Below are 17,446 nucleotides of genomic sequence, written 5' to 3'. Positions count from 1 at the left end.
GAGTTAGATCAGGCAAGCGGTCTCCAAAGATCCTACTATTGCTCGTCAAGCTTTAGTTACCTCATAAATCCCATTTATTATGTGAAAATGACAGTGTGTATTCAGCAGTCACACACACACATGAACAGGACCCTATTCAATAGTCTTTAAAAGATTCGCCACTAAACCATAAATCCACTTTTTTAATATTATGAGCTGGTCGTGCAGGAAAGAAAGATGCAGTTCATATCTTTCTTCTCAATATTTAGTTAATTAAATATTTAAAGCTTAAATAAAATCAAATATAATATTAGATGGAAAAACTTAAACTTAAAAAATTAAAACAACAAACTGAAATAAAATTCAGTACAAAAAAAATTAGTACTAAAGTTAATAAAACGAGAAAAAAATGTCATTATTTCTAAAAAGAATTACTAAAAAAAACTAAAATGAAAATGAAAAATATAAAAATGAAAGCTAATTCAATATGTATATATATATATATATATATATAATGTAGAGTTTACTGTAAAATAACAGATTGAAAATAGAGCACACAAATTTTAGCAGTGTTAAGGCCCTTTCACACCGGACGCGTACAGGAAAAAGCGAAACGAAAAAGCGAATAGTTTGCGTGCGAAATAGGGACAATTTGAGGAGCTCGTTCAGACAGTGGCACCGCATCTGACGAGACAAACCACTAACTTCAGGGAACCAATCGGTCCGGAGCAGCGTCTGGCAGTCTGCTGAGGTGAGGGCTACGTTTACATGCAATCAAATAAACAATCCACTGTGTGTGATTGGCTGAAGCCTTTTCTGTCGCCGCAAAAGTAAAAAAAAAATCGACATCGAAGCGAAAAAAAAAAAAGTCGTTTTTTCGCCGCAGCACATTCGCGTTCGGTGTGTAAGCACTCATTACACAACAGCTGATCAAAAAATAAAACCATCGCGCGAATTATTCGTGCGTCAAAATCGCGTCCAGTGTGAAAGGGCCTTTAGGCCGGTGACACACTGGATGCGTAGCGTAAGCGTCTCAGCTGAGTGGCGTGTCCGTTTTTATTTCGGCTCCCATGTTAACCGGTTAGAGCTTGCAGACTGCCTGCGTGGAAAACGCGTGCATGCTAGAAATAGAACCGACGCCTATTTTTAGGAAAATATGTTTATATGTCATTTTGTACACAATTACATATTAATTAATGACATTTTAATGTTTGAAAGTCTATAGGTTGACATAAATTCAGATATAAATGTAATTTAAAAAATAAATAAATAAATATCGATTTTCAAATGTTGCACCTGTCAAACATAGTCTATTTTTGAAAATCTGATTGTGGAAGGTGTAGGTGTGTGAAAAAAGTTGAAACTGTTGTCGTGAAGAACACAGAAAACGCGACGCATCCGCCACGCAGCTGACACGCAACAGAAACGCCACGCTCACGCCACGCATCCAATGTGTCACCGGCCTTACATTTAGTTATTTAATGTAAAATGGGATTGGTTCCACATTTTTTTAATGAATGTCATTCTCTATCATTCTGAAAGAGTTTGTGTCTTTCACAAATGAGCCTCAGAACGGTTTGTCTCATATCTGCCAGTATGAAATTAATTTCATTTTAGGGGCATTTTTCCCCTTCAAGCTGTCCTTTAACAAGAGATGGGCAGATATAAGTATAATTTTATGTTTCCTGAAGAGAGGAGAGAAGAATATTTCAATACAGAAAGCCAGACCTGGCTGGTGAAATGATTGGCATTAGAGAAGCACAGGGACTGAGATTTGTTGGGTTCATTTATCTGCCAAAGATGCTTTTCTGCATCATCTTTTAATCTAAAACTGGGCCAGTTCTATGTTATTCAGTCCAGTTTCACAGCTCCAAGGTGAACGTTGTGGGTTTGTATGAGTGCATATTACGTTTGTTTGTGTGTTCTTAGGAACCAAGGAGAATGTGAGCGTCGCTAAGACTCTGCGAGAGATGTGGGCTCCTGTGGAATCAGATGTGGAGAAACATGCCGTATCTTTACTGAGGTGAATTATTCATTTGAAAGAATAATTTCTCTCCTCCGCCGTGTCCCTCGGTGGTACCATCTGCTGTTTACTGTCTGTTCGCCTAGCTTTAGTTGCTGGGAGGGTCTGTAGAGATGACCTCTGGCCTGGAGGGTTGAGGGTGGCATGTGTCTGGGCTCAGTGGGTGGCTGCGATCTTCTCCCAGCGCTTGTAGCCTAACCTAGCCAATCTGGGTGTCATAGGTCGGTTTTTGTCGGCTCAAATCTGTATCTAGTACTAAGTGTGCATTTCTGGTAGACACATGGTTGCTAATGGTGAAGGAATAGCAGAGCTGTACCCCTGTAGAGACGACGAGTACAACAGGATCACGTTCACTGACTATTCAGTGCCCGTGCCAGAGGCAGCCAACTCCTGGATTCTGATCTTCAGGTCAATAATTCAATCAATAATTTACTAAAAAATACTTTTATTAAAGGGATAGTTCACTTTGAAATTAAATGTTGGTATGTTTTATCTTACCTGAAGTGCATCCAAGATGTCGGTGTCTTTGTCTCCGCAGTAGTTTCAATTTTTATATTTTTAGGTCAAACCGTTCTTGTCTGTCAGTCATATAATGCAGGTCTATAGGCACTGTCTCCAAAAGCATGCAGAGAAAAGTCCAAATTACACAATTCCCCATCGTAAGTGCACATTGATGGCCTAAGACACGAAACAAGCGGTTTGTGTGATAAAACCAACAGTATTTATATCGTTTTTATCTCTTTTACTCAACTACATCCAAGTGATCTGTTTACTTAGTCTGTGCAAGCGCCGTAGAGCGCCGGAAGTGTTCTCCCGGATGAGTTCGCTCGAGCTTACGTAAATGTATTTTTTTACATCGGTTTAAACATCCCGGATAAGCGCAAACTAGCACCATTTCTATTAGCCGTCCTACAATCTCTGTTCTGTGCATAGGCTCTGGTGTAAACAATGAGTGACGTACACGCGCAAGAGAGAGAGAGATCACTTCCGGAGCCTTCCGGCGCTTGCGCAGACTAAGGCCTTGTCCACACGAACACGGGTATTTTTATAACCGTGACTTTTTTTACGCGGTTCGCCTGTTTGTCCACACAGAAACGCAGTATCAGGTCACTGAAACTGAACATTTTTGAAAACCCCTGCCAGGGTGAGGATTTTCAGAAACGCGGGTTGCAGTGTTGTCGTGTAGACAGTAAAACGGAGTTTTTGCCTTGCAACGTCAAAGTGTGCGCCGTTATCCGCTGTGTTTGACGTCAGATTGTGCGCCGCTGACGGCTTCTGATTGGCCAACGTGGCTTTACGGTTAGGGTTATATCGCCGCCTGCTGGTGTGGAATGCTCTTGACGGCGCTTGATAGCGTGTTTTTGCATTTTCATGTAGACGGAGATTTTTTCAAAAAGGCAGGAGGAAAAACTCCGGTTATAAAAATACCCGTGTCCGTGTGGACATGGCCTAAGTAAACAGATCAGATGGACGTGGTTGTGTAAAAGAGGTAAAAACGATATAAATACTGTTGGTTTTATCACACAAACCGCTTGTTTCGTGTCTTAGGCCATCAATGTGCACTTACGATGGGGAATTGTGTAATTTGGACTTTTCTCTGCATGCTTTTGGAGACAGTGCCTATAGACCTGCATTATATGACTGACAGACAAGAACGGTTTGACCTAAAAATATCAAAATTGAAACTACTGCGGAGACAAAGACACCGACATCTTGGATGCACTTCAGGTAAGATAAAACACACCAACATTTAATTTCAAAGTGAACTATCCCTTTAAGAAATGCATACATTGGCGCTTAAAGTTTCCTTGTGTATGTCAATTCTCATTTCCAGGGAGGTATTTCATGTTCCTAAGAACATGCTGCTTGTTCCTAAGATCTTCTCCCCTCTTCCTGTATGTATCGTGCATGTCATCAATAATGACACCTTAGAGGAGATACCCAGAGTCTTTAACAGGGTGGAGCCATACACATACACGCCAAACAAGGTTAGTCTTTGTCCGTAAGACAACCCCTCTCCATATTTATTTTTACATGCATACGTTGTATTTTTTTATATTCTGTTTTACACTCTGTAGGGTGGATATACGTTTGTAGCTGAGGCACATCCTGGAGACACGTCTGTGATTGGAGGACAATGGCGAATGCGTCTGATTGGCTCCCGAGAACCCCTACCACAACTAGCCAGAGAAACCCCAAGCAATATCTTTTCAGTAAAAGAGTTGAAAGGTTACTACATTCCTAATCAAAAGAACATCATCTGCAGGTTAGCACATGCATCAAGCGTACTTCGTAATAGTATATGCTGGGGTGTACATAAGTTCTTCAGTCTGGTTCTCATGAGGGCACCTGGAGATTGCACATAGTGTGACCCATTAAATATAACATAAAATTATTAATAATAGTATTTTTGCACTTTATTTTGTAAAGTGTGATAATACTATTATGTTAAAAAAATATATATATTTTTTTACACTTTTATTTTTAAATGAGTTTTCAAACCTAAAATCAGCACGCTTTTATTTTGGCGGGTTGCCAGAAAGTAAGTATATGCACTGCCTGTTTAAGCGCTGATGAGTGCAGCACGTCAGTGAATGTCACAGCTTTGCATTTTGCTCTGAAACTGGCAGATTTATAATGTATTCAGTTGAAATGGAAATATTATACAGTATTACAGTTAGTCAATCTAAAATGGTGATTGTGCTTTAATAGCTGTCGACCATGTCGGTATGCAAATGAGTGATCTGAACTTATTTACTCAGCTAATTTTTTATTTTGGTTGCGCATGCGCACTACTTATATGCATTTTTTATGTTCAAGTTGTTTTGTAAGCACTGCAGAGCTCCACGTTATCGTTTAGGTTTTAGCTTTGCACAGCATTGCAATGAAATGGAGATTTTTAAGTGGATAGTCAGTTATGTTGCATCAAGACTGTGTTTTTCCTACCAGACATGTGATAAAAGTCTCCAGCGATCACAGTGCTACTGTGCTGTTTCAGACCTCACAACCAGACGTCAACATTAAACTCAATATCCTGGACCACGAGAAAGAGGTCGCCAGCAGTCAGGGCAAAGGTCATGTCACCCTCCCAGTCTACTGCTTCTTAGCCAGCAACGGTTTGTACACACACACACACACACACACACACACACACACACACACACACACACACACACACACACACACACACACACACACACACACACACACACACACACACACACACACACACACACACACACACAAACTATAAGATGTTTTTGAAGCCACTTATGCTTACCAGTTATGCATTTGTTTGATCAAAAATACAGTACAAACAGTAATATTGTGAAATATAATTGCAATTTAAAATAATTAAAAACATTTACATTTTATTTCTAATTGAAAAAAATATTCAGCATCTATTACTCCGTCTAATATGCTGATTTGCCATCATTTCTTATTATCAATGTTGGCAACAAGTGTGCTTAATATTTTTGTGGAAATACAAGTGAATAGAAATTTCAAAAGAATACATTTCTTTTTGACACTTTTGATCAATTTAATGCATCCTTTTTTATCATACTGACCCCGAACTTAGTGTAATATAGAGTGGTCCCAAAAAATAATTGGAAAATGTATTAAACATATTAAAATGTATGAATGTCATTGCATACAGTATGTAGAGATAAAAATAATAATATATATATATATGTGTGTGTGTGTGTATATACATATAAATCATAATTAATTATAAAAAAAAAAAAAAGGTAACAACAAACTATCTTAAACTTAATTATAATTAATCTATCAAATTTAAAATATATTTGGACACATAATACACATTAAAATATTTTAACACGTGAATAAATCACAGATGCAGTCAGTCACACACAGACTGAAATCCCCATAGACTCACACAAACAAATGCTATAGTTTATACTTTCTTTTCCTTTAGTCCAAGACTTCTCGTCCACCCACTCCACATTTTGTCTTAACACATATTTACTTTATAAAGTCACTGTCTCAGTTACTTAGCTACAGTCTGACTCTGCCAGCTCCAGAGTGTATTTATAGGGCGTTCATTTGTGTGTGTGTGTGTGTGTGTGTGTGTGTGTGTGTGTGTGTGTGTGTGTTGGTTGCAGGCGGTTCTGTGGCCCAGGCGGGGGCGAGGCAGGATCAGGGCAGCCTTACAGCAGAAGGGAGAGTGACAGGAGGGGGCGGAGGACAGGAAGGGAGTGACCAGCACCCTACAGACACACTGGTACCTGTCACCACAGACAGCTTCTGCTGTCACTTACGTGTGTGTGTGTGTGTGTGTGTGTGTGGTAGCATCTGAACTTCTAGTTGCAAAGTTCTAAGAAAAAGTACATGATTTTTTGTTTATATACTGAAGTCAGTCTGTTTGTATGTTGATGTCTGTTTATGGTTTATGTTGATGGTTCTTTTGTTTATGCACTGACTTTTTTACCGTGTATGTCTTCCAGTTTCATAAGTATTATATCCAGGCGGAGGTGTTACAGGAGAGCTGGCCTTTAGATGAATCTCTCTCCTCCTTCATCCAGAAACTCAGAGACACAGAGCGCAGTGAAATGAGAGGTACGTTAAATCTTACACTAGATACTGTGATCCCTATCAAACGGCTGTTTTTTCCAGGCTGTCAGGGCCGCGACACACCAAGCCGACAGTCGGGATGTCGTGAGCATCAGTCGGGCTAGTTTTTGCGATGTGTTCCACGCGTCGGCGGTGATGTTTGAATCGGAGTCGAGGCCGTCAATGAGAGGATCACGCTGATAGTCTGTTCAGTTTTGAGAACAAGTCAATGCACAAAAATAAAAGCTAAAGTGATGAGAGCAAGCAAAGAAGTTAAGAGGGCTGATATTCATTTTATGTCACCCCTCCTGGGCATTCAAATACATATATATTTTAATAATATTTAATAATAGTATTGTTATTTATAATAACAACATGTGCCGCCTGTATTGAAGAAAGTGAACTGCAAGATTAATATTCAAAATGGTAAGCAAGCACTGCTTTGTATATCTACACTCCTAGTTTTGGTTTTCCTATTTGCATGACTAATATAGATTATTGATACCTGCTGATATAGAGATATTTCTCCACACGCAGAATGCATATGCCAGTTGACAGTCGCATGGTGTGTTCAAGCTCAGCCTTTTGTCCCAGATGAGCGGACACGAGGTGACGAACACAATCGACTTTCGTCCGGCAAGTTCTTTGATGTCGGCTTGGTGTGTCACGGCCTTTAGACTCTAACTGCGACTCACTCAATAATGCAGTGTATTGGACAGATATACTGTGCCTCATTGATCAAATACAACTATCTTAAACTATATTTATATCATTTTTATTTTATGTATTTAGTTTTTTCAGTTATTACAGCAAAACACATTGCACCGTCTGCCGATGATGATAGAAACGTGATGCTTTATAAAAATGCATCATGAATAATACCGAATTACCATTAACATTGAACTCGAGCTAATCTCTGTTTGTCATAAAACACAGTATCTGTCTTGGTGTGCTTTGGCAGTGAAATGTGCTTAAATGTGCCTTTTCTGGTTGATTCATCCCTGATGATTCAGTCTGGATCCACTAATTTCAGAAAACAACTGCTTGCTGACGTTTGTGACGTTCATGCCATCAAATCTCACGTGTTTTTTGAGGTTGTTAACAAACAAATATTGTAAATTCTTCAGGCTGATGTCTTCTAATAGTAGAAGGCTTGAGAAATTAAATGAAAAATACAATACAATTACAAAAACTCGTCAACTGTCAAAACATTTTTTTCTTCTATTTAATTTACATTAGTATTGTAGTGCACATTTTTATTTGTTGTTTTTTTTTTTGCAAACTCTTGTTTTTATTTTGAATGAAAAACGTTTTCACTGTTTGTTTTAGTCTTATTTTATTTTATTTTTGAACCTTGTCCTGGACTCATCTGGCTGTGTGTGATCTAAATCTGTTCATGTTTTCTTATTCAATCTGAGGTGTACTGAATAGGCTGACTCTCGTCCCACCTGTGCTGCTTATTAACTGAGAGCTGGCCGTGAACAAATATAATGGAAGCCTGCTGAATTCATCAGCTTGTGGTAAATAGGGAAATGCGATTTGCTCTGCCCTTGGATGGATGACATAAGGTCATTTGCTGTTGGTCAGCGCATGGATGGGCCGCAAACAACCTTGATTTTACTGAGAAAAACTGAATAAACAGGAAGCTCATAGAAATGGAAATGGGAAGGATTGAGATGGGTCTATTGGATCTGCATGCATTGTGAAGAGATTGTGGAAATGAACTAGTTTGCATGATTGCCTGGCTCCAATAATAACATTAAGATTCTTTTGTCCTCCTGATCCCTTGATATTAAATATATTCCTTGTTTTTTGTGCATCCATAATTTAGCTGAATCAAGGTGGTTAAATGTCTCTGGTTGGGCTTTTATCAGTGATGCGAGTGTGTGTAGATCAGCACGTGCACTGTACTTTCACGAGCGTCACACTCCGCACATGCCTCTCGTTTCGTTTTCAGATAAGCATGTGTAAATGGGTCAATGGGAAGTCAAATGAAGTTGGCTCTTGCCCTCTGGTGCCCTGGGAAGTATTTCTGGAGGAAAGAGAATTGAATTAACCCAGTTGAGTGGCTCTCAGTGGAGCAGAGCCACCCTGAACAGTTATCACACACACACACACACACACACACACACACACACACACACCAATCAATAAATGCACACGGGATCCAGGCCCAGTGCACTGAACTCAGCCTCCTATGGAAGACATGAAGTATGGCTGACCTTTAGGTTCCCACCCTGAATGACCTCTGTGCTTGCTTTCAGTGCTCCCAATTAATTATATTGTGTGTGTGTGTGTGTGTGTTGGGCAAGTTTAGGGATGGGGGCAGTGTAAGGGGATAGGAATATACAGTTTGTACAGTATAAAACACATTACGCCTATGAAGAGTCCTCATAATGTAATTGCACCAACGTGTGTGTGTGTGTGTGTGTGTGTGTACATATTATACATATTAATTATTTAATACATTAAAGGTGGGGTATGTGATTTGCAAAACGGCCGGTAGATTTTGAAAATACACAACTCTAATGGTCCTACCTTCTTTCCTTTGACTCCACCCATTCAAAGAACATGGACCAATCAAGGGTACGACCGATTGATTGACACACTTACTGTCCAATGATTCTAGGTGGTCTTGGAAATGATTGGCTGGTGTTTTTTGAGTCCTGCCTGCTCCACAGATGATTAAATTGCTTAATTTTTATTTCAGTGCTTCTAACTCAGTGGCTGTAAGTGGGTTAGGAATAGGATTTTAAGTGATTTTGAAAAAATGGCCAAAAAAGAGAATTACATACCCCACCTTTAATATAATAATAATTTCATTTGTTAAATTTATATAGCGCTTTTCTGGGTACTCAATGCGCTTTTTTCTGGGTACTCAATGCGCTTTTTCTCAAACCACCACCAATATGCATTAGACGGACAATAGACACATTCTCTGTTTTATTGGTTCAGTGATGCAGACAAGTCATGATGTCATGTTGCATGATGACATTATTGGTTCAGTGATGACATTATTGGTTCAGTGATGACATTATTGGTTCAGTGATGACATTATTGGTTCAGAGATGACATTATTGTGACTCTCGGAGAGTGAGTTCAGTCAGTAGTGACATGTATGTGGTGACACTGCTGTCAGAGAGCACGGCATGACATCAGATTAAGTTAGGGTTCTGTGATGGTGTCCTTATGGAGACTGGAGGTGCCCTGAGTAAACTGTCCAGTAGGATGTTCCCTTACACTTATATTAACTGAAGAAAGCGAACGAGATTTAGAGCTCGGTTTTTAAATGGAGCAATACTGCCATCTAGCAGGATCATGTCTAAAAAGCTTCAAGAGGCTTTGTAATAAAACACTATAATTTAGAGGTTTTTAAAGGATTATTTCTGCGTGAATACATTCTAATTTTTATGAATAATTACTGTTCTCAAAATTGTTGTGGAAATGGCTTGCATATAGTTGTTTCTGCACGTATAGCTAAATAAATATCAACAGATTACATGCCTTTTATTTCAGACCTCAGCACTTTTGACATTTTTAATCACCTTGTCTGTTTAATCTCTCTATTTTCCATGGGCAGTGTTTGGGGATATTTTGGACGGCACATCCACGCCGGTGGGTACAGACCAACAAAACAAAGAAGGCCAGAAATATGCTCCCAAATCAACACACAAGGCCAAGGAACGTGAAAAGGACAAAGACAAACTAACATCTAAGTCAAGCACCATTATGGACCATGTCAGTACCGTTTGTGTGCCTGTGCATATGTATTTCAATGTCAGTATTCCACCATATATTTAAATCATTCGCCCCCATATTCTCTTGCAGAAAGAGATTGTCTCATGAATATTGTTCGATGTGCTTCACAGAAGTGCAAATTTCTCTCCCACAAGTGTTTTTTTTATTTTATATATACCATGTTTGAATTTATACATTTGAGGTCTTTAAGGTTATGCTTTTATACAGTGCATCTTTGTCAGTCTATCTTTGTAAGAAAGAGACATACTTTACATTTGCACATTTTAATCGTTATAAGAATACACTACCATTCAAAAGCTTGGATAATTAAAAAAAAACTTTTATTCAGCAAGGATGCATTAAAATTATGAATTTCTTGAGCAGAAAATCAGCATATTAGAGTGATTTCTGAATGATCATGTCACTGAAGAGGTAATGACTGCTGAAAATCAGCTTTGCCATCACAGGAATAAATTACATATTAAATATATGAAAATAGAAAACGTTTATTTAATATGCGGTACATGTACTGTAATATTACTTGTTATTAATAATATTATTTACAGTTTTACTGTATTTTGATCAAATAAATGTAGCCTTGTTGAGTTTAAGATACTTTTTTTTTTTTTTACATTAAAAATAATCTCACTGACCCCAAACTTTTGAATGGTACAGTAGTGTTTATGTCCCAACTTGTGTGTTTGTGTGTGTGCAGAGTTTGGATGCGAGTAAGCCGCACTGGATCCTGCGTGTAGTGAGTGACCACAGCGAGGCAGAGAGTATAGAAGTGAAGAAAGACACCGAGAGACTGGAGGAGATCCGAGCCATGAAACTGGCCTGGGAAGCAGCGGAGCCCGGCCGAGCAGCAAAGGTACGACAGAACTGAAAACGTTTAGAAGTAAATCTGCTCAAACTATTCCGCATGTGTAAATGATTGGTTTGTTTTGAAGGCTCATCAGACCCGACTGCGCTATCTCAAAGAGCAGCAAGAACATGCGGAGGGTAAAGAAGCTGACAGCGCTGAGACAGGTTACACACAAAGATACACACGCTCAGATTGTGTTTAATATAGTTGCTAATGTGTTTAGTACATGGCATAATCTGTGCATGTGTGTATTTTAGAGACACAACCTCAGTCCCAACAGAGTGGAGAGTTCACACAGAACGCTGACAAAAATTATATTGATTATACACCATTTATCAGGTACAACACATATACATTATGTTATATAATCATTTATTTTATATTATCGTTTAAAAGTTTGAGGTCAGTAAGATATTTTTCTTCTTAAGAAAATGTTCATCAAGGCTGCATTTATTTGATGAAAAATACAGTGAAAACAGTAATTTGGTGAAATACCTGTTTTCTATTTTAATATATTTTAAATATAATTTATTCCTGTGATGGCAAAGCTAACTTTTCAGCGGCCATCACCCCAGAGTCACATGATCCTTCAGAAGTATTCTAATAAGAAACATTTCTTCTTCTTATTATTATTATTATTATTGATGAAAACAGTTGTGCTGCTTAATATCTTTTTTGTAAACCGTGATAAATCCCCCCCCCCACCATTCTGGAATGGAACGTTAAAAAGAACATGATGTTTTTTAAATCTTTTTTTTTTTTGTAACACTGTTAAAATGGATAGTTTAATCATGGATTAAACCCATGATTTACTCGCCCTCAAGCCGTTCGAGATGCATATGTCAATCATTTTTCAGACGAACACATTTTCAGTTATTTTAGAAAATGTCTGAGATCTTCCAGTGGTTATAATGTCAAGTTATGGGGACCAACTCCTTCAAGTCCCACAAATGTGCATGCATCCTTCACAAAAGTAATCCATCCGGCTCCAGGGGGATAAACGAAGGCCTTCTGAGGGGAATCCGTACGGTTTTGGCGTAAAAATATAAATATTTAAAACTTTATAAATTAAAATAACTGGCTTCCGGCAACGGTCGACGCGCGTTCACGGGAGATGGATGCCGGCGTAGGACGTAGCGTAGGAAGCGTCGTGACGTAGAACGAACGCTCAATATCCTCTTCTCTAATATCAAAATCCTCCGACATTTTCTTTTAAATACACGTTTTTTAAATCGCGGAAGTCGCATTCGCTCTACGTCGTCATGACGCTTCCTACGCTACGTCATACGCCGGCATCCATCTCCCGTGAACGCGCGTTGACCGTTGCTGAAAGCCAGTTATTTTCATTTATAAAGTTTTAAATATTTATATTTTTACGACGAAACGGATTACCCTCAGAAGGCCTTCGTTTATCCCCCTGGAGCCGGATGGATTACTTTTGTGAAGGATGCATGCACATTTGTGGGACTTGAAGGAGTTGGACCCCATAACTTGACATTATAACCACTGGAAGATTTCAGACATTTTCTAAAATAACTGAAAATGTGTTCGTTTGAAAAATGATTGGCATATGCATCTCGAACGGCTTGAAGGTGAGTAAATCATGGGTTTAATATCATTTTTGGCCGAACTATCCCTTTAAAGTCTTTACTGTGATTTTTGATTGATTTAATGCCTCCTTGCTGAATAAAAGTGTACTTTATTTCAAAAGAAAAAAAATATGATTTATTTAAAAAGAAAAAAAATCACTGACCCTAAAATTTTGAATGGTAGTGTATTTTATACGTTGTTCTCTTTCTCTCATTGTTTCACTCTCTTTTCGTTTAAAGGAAGTCTTTGCCGGAGCCTCGTCTGAAGGATAAAGAGCTGGAGGAGGAGCAGAGGAGGGAACGCTCTGAGAAGTTCCAAAGTTTCCGTCTGATCTGGGACAATATTCAGGAACAGCGTAAACAGGAAAAAAATGCGCGGACAGAAATGATGAAAAGACAGCTGGAGACTTACATTGGCTTTCAGGTTTGTGTGTAAATACTATAAATGCAGATTTACACATCACTAAACATGTTGTTTAAAGGCACACTATGCAGCTTTCCGTTTTTGTCAAACAGCGACCCCTAGTGTCGCTGTGGAATACTTGCACTGTCGTAAGAAGCGTCGGGTTCATACAATATTAGGCTACTGCATTGTCTACTGAACTACTGATGATAGGATAATAATAAGTTTGTCAAGTGTTAGACTACTTTATAATAATAAAGTAACCTACTGCGTTTGACGTTTTTACATGATTGCAGCTAAATCACAAGGAAAGTAGTCTATAGTCTCGGCCTACTGTATAATTTAATTTGTGTTTTTTGATTGTAATGTAAACATTACAAAATGCCAGATGACATCAATAAAGGTAAATGTACGTCACATTATTTCATAACATTGGCCGTTGCAATCTATCATAATAGTTTGGAAATTGTGCTCGGTTGCACTATTTACAACCTCTAGGCTTATTTATGTCCTGATAATTATGTGAGATATCGACAACTGTTCTCATGATAATCGCAGGAATCAACGTCAACAACAGCGTCTGATATAATGGTGAATGAACAGCATCGTAAAAAAAATGTCATACTACAAGCAAGCACAACAACATACAACATAGAACGCAAACAAGTTTAAAAATAAGAGATTTATTTACTAGTCCATCAACAAGATCGCCAGGTCAGCATCGCTGCTGCATCCAGTGCTGCTTTTAGCTCGCGCCAACGAGTGAAAGCCTGACCGAGAGAAAGCCTGACCGAGAGAAAGCCTGACCGAGAGAAAGCCTGACCGAGAGAAAGCCTGAGCGAGAGAAAGCCTGACCGAGAGAAACCCTGAGCGAGAGAAAGCCTGACCGAGAGAAAGCCTGAGCGAGAGAAAGCCTGACCGAGAGAAAGCCTGACCGAGTGAAAGCCTGACCGAGAGAAAGCCTGACCGAGTGACTCCTGTCCGAGTGAAAGCCTGACCGAGAGAAAGCCTGACCGAGAGAAAGCCTGACCGAGAGAAAGCCTGACCGAGTGAAAGCCTGACCGAGTGAAAGCCTGACCGAGAGAAAGCCTGACCGAGAGAAAGCCTGACCGAGAGAAAGCCTGACCGAGTGACTCCTGTCCGAGTGAAAGCCTGACCGAGAGAAAGCCTGACCGAGAGAAAGCCTGACCGAGAGAAAGCCTGACCGAGTGAAAGCCTGACCGAGTGAAAGCCTGACCGAGAGAAAGCCTGACCGAGTGAAAGCCTGACCGAGTGAAAGCCTGACCGAGTGAAAGCCTGAGCGAGAGAAAGCCTGACCGAGTGAAAGCCTGACCGAGAGAAAGCCTGACCGAGTGAAAGCCTGACCGAGTGAAAGCCTGACCGAGTGAAAGCCTGACCGAGTGAAAGCCTGAGCGAGAGAAAGCCTGACCGAGTGAAAGCCTGACCGAGTGAAAGCCTGACCGAGAGAAAGCCTGACCGAGTGAAAGCCTGACCGAGTGAAAGCCTGACCGAGTGAAAGCCTGACCGAGTGAAAGCCTGACCGAGTGAAAGCCTGACCGAGAGAAAGCCTGACCGAGAGAAAGCCTGACCGAGAGAAAGCCTGACCGAGAGAAAGCCTGACCGAGTGAAAGCCTGACCGAGTGAAAGCCTGACCGAGTGAAAGCCTGACCGAGAGAAAGCCTGACCGAGTGAAAGCCTGACCGAGTGAAAGCCTGAGCGAGAGAAAGCCTGACCGAGAGAAAGCCTGACCGAGTGAAAGCCTGACCGAGAGAAAGCCTGAGCGAGAGAAAGCCTGACCGAGTGAAAGCCTGACCGAGTGAAAGCCTGACCGAGTGAAAGCCTGACCGAGTGAAAGCCTGACCGAGTGAAAGCCTGACCGAGTGAAAGCCTGACCGAGTGAAAGCCTGAGCGAGAGAAAGCCTGACCGAGTGAAAGCCTGACCGAGTGAAAGCCTGACCGAGAGAAAGCCTGACCGAGTGAAAGCCTGACCGAGTGAAAGCCTGAGCGAGAGAAAGCCTGACCGAGAGAAAGCCTGACCGAGTGACTCTTCTCCGGTTCCATTAAATGTTGGTATGTTTTATCTTACCTGAAGTGCATCCAAGATGTAGGTGTCTTTGTCTCCGCAGTAGTTTCAATTTTGATATTTTTAGGTCAAACCGTTCTTGTCTGTCAGTCATATAATGCAGGTCTATAGGCACTGTCTCCAAAAGCATGCAGAGAAAAGTCCAAATTACACAATTCCCCATCGTAAGTGCACATTGATGCGAACTCGAGCGAACTCATCCGGGAGAACCACTTCCGACGCTCTACGGCGCTTGCGCAGACTAAGTAAACAGATCAGATGGACGTGGTTGTGTAAAAGAGATAAAAACGATATAAATACTGTTGGTTTTATCACACAAACCGCTTGTTTCGTGTCTTAGGCCATCAATGTGCACTTACGATGGGGAATTGTGTAATTTGGACTTTTCTCTGCATGCTTTTGGAGACAGTGCCTATAGACCTGCATTATATGACTGACAGACAAGAACGGTTTGACCTAAACATATCAAAATTGAAACTACTGCGGAGACAAAGACACCGACATCTTGGATGCCCTTCAGGTAAGATAAAACATACCAACATTTTATTTCAAAGTGAACTATCCCTTTAATGTATCTGTACCTTCGTACTTTAGTCATGTCAATGAAAAACTTTATGGTGCTGAAATGGTTGCTAGGGAAAACATTTTGAGTTCTTGTTATAGGACGCAATGGATGGATATCGGCAAAAGATGCTGCAGGCTCGTGAGGCTTTCCGCTCTCGCGTCCTCGAGGGACAGTCACATAAGAAAATGGAGGAGCCCGCTATTGAAGCGGTCGAACCGGCTGAGCTAGAGAAAAACCCTGTTGTGGTCCAGGCAAGTGGACGTAAAAGTGGGGGCAAAAGAAAGTGATATGATTGACCACAACTTCATAGCAGTAAAATAGTCTGTCAGTTTAATATTAATATTAATATGTCCTTTTTGAAAATATATCAATATAAAGATCCCTTTGTAGCAAGTGAATCCAGTGTGTAAGATTAGCATGCAGAGTCACCTCTCACTGTCAGGTTATCTTACTCTGAGATTCTTCATTTAAATGCTTACTGTCAGGATTGATTCGAGCAGCTCTGAAGGAGAGCCTGTGTCATAGTGGCCGATTCTGCTTCCCAGAAGACACGGCAAATGTAGTTCTGGAAAATTATACTTCCAACATTCTTGCTTATTGCTAAATGACAATGACAATCTAATGTGATTTAACTAAATAAATACTGTAAATAAACTCTTGATGAATCTCCCCAAAAAAGTAATTACTTTTGTTATAGGAATAGCTGTGAATAAATGATCGATTTTATTGCTATTTTACCAGCGTTTGAGATATTTGAGGACCTGAAGATAATATTAAAGCCCATCTTCACAATATCGTGGCCAGGGGCTTTTAGGTACAGTCTGTATATGACATGCATTTCATGTTTTACTATATCTGTGTCCCAGTTCAGAGTCGTTGTTAAATGGGACGATCACCTGTCGTTGATGAGTGACAGTAACATGTGCTGGACTTTATATTAAAGGGATAGTTCACCCAAAAATGTAAACTCTGTCAGTAATTACTCATCCTCATGTTGTTCCCCGTCAGACTTTCCTTCATCTTCGGAACACAAATGAAGATATTTGTGATGAGATCTGAGCGCTGTCTCACTCCTCCATAGGCTTCTTAAGGGATTGAAACTTGCCGGCCCAGAAAGTTATTAAAGACATCGTTAAAATAGTCCAAGTGACTACAGCGGCTCAACCTGAAGTTTATCAAGCGACGAGAATACTTTTTGTGTGCAAAATACGACTTTATTTCACTATTCATTATATTTTCCGTGGGCCTGAGTGTGTTTGCGTAGTATATTTGCGCAGCGCATCTGTGTTGCACGTCACACGTAGGCTCACTATTGGCCGACACTGGTCATGTGTGTGATGAGTGTGACGGACAACACAGACGCGCTGCGCAGATATACCACGCAAACACACTCAGGCCCACGAATATAATGAATAGTGGAATAAAGTCGTTAGTTTTGTTTGTTTTTTGCGCACAAAAAGTATTTGCTTGATAAACTTCAGGTTGAGCCGCTGTAGTCACTCGGACTATTTTAACGATGTCTTTAATAACTTTCTGGGCCGGCAAGTTTCAATCCCTTAAGAAGCCTATGGAGGAGTGAGACAACTCTTAGATTTCATCAAAAATATCTTCATTTGTGTTCCGAAGATG

The 17,446-nt window shown here is 40.1% G+C and overlaps 1 protein-coding gene across 3 annotated transcripts in view; it reads left to right on the top strand.

The window, feature by feature from the left end:
- adgb (androglobin) overlaps positions 1–16,762 on the top strand; it is a 55,445-nt gene extending 38,683 nt beyond the window's left edge. For 2 of the 3 annotated variants that reach the window (XM_079583894.1, XM_079583892.1), the window contains exons 23-35: positions 1,909–2,002; positions 2,279–2,410; positions 3,837–3,990; positions 4,081–4,268; positions 4,952–5,118; positions 6,127–6,245; positions 6,469–6,580; positions 10,155–10,351; positions 11,028–11,183; positions 11,263–11,341; positions 11,435–11,516; positions 13,007–13,190; positions 15,916–16,762. In XM_079583894.1, coding sequence (XP_079440020.1) covers positions 1,909–2,002; positions 2,279–2,410; positions 3,837–3,990; positions 4,081–4,268; positions 4,952–5,118; positions 6,127–6,245; positions 6,469–6,580; positions 10,155–10,351; positions 11,028–11,183; positions 11,263–11,341; positions 11,435–11,516; positions 13,007–13,190; positions 15,916–16,104 — 1,853 coding nt within the window. In that variant the 3' untranslated portion in view covers positions 16,105–16,762. The remainder of the gene's footprint in view (positions 1–1,908; positions 2,003–2,278; positions 2,411–3,836; positions 3,991–4,080; positions 4,269–4,951; positions 5,119–6,126; positions 6,246–6,468; positions 6,581–10,154; positions 10,352–11,027; positions 11,184–11,262; positions 11,342–11,434; positions 11,517–13,006; positions 13,191–15,915) is intronic. The other variant, XM_079583893.1, reaches the window with a different exon arrangement.
- The last annotated feature ends 684 nt before the right edge of the window (positions 16,763–17,446 follow it).

This window comes from Phoxinus phoxinus (assembly GCF_949152265.1).
Source record: "Phoxinus phoxinus genome assembly, chromosome: 16".
In the NCBI taxonomy this organism is placed as follows: Eukaryota; Metazoa; Chordata; class Actinopteri; order Cypriniformes; family Leuciscidae; genus Phoxinus; species Phoxinus phoxinus.
The sequence above is the reverse complement of the archived record's forward strand: the minus strand, read 5'-3'. Positions and strand labels throughout refer to the sequence as shown.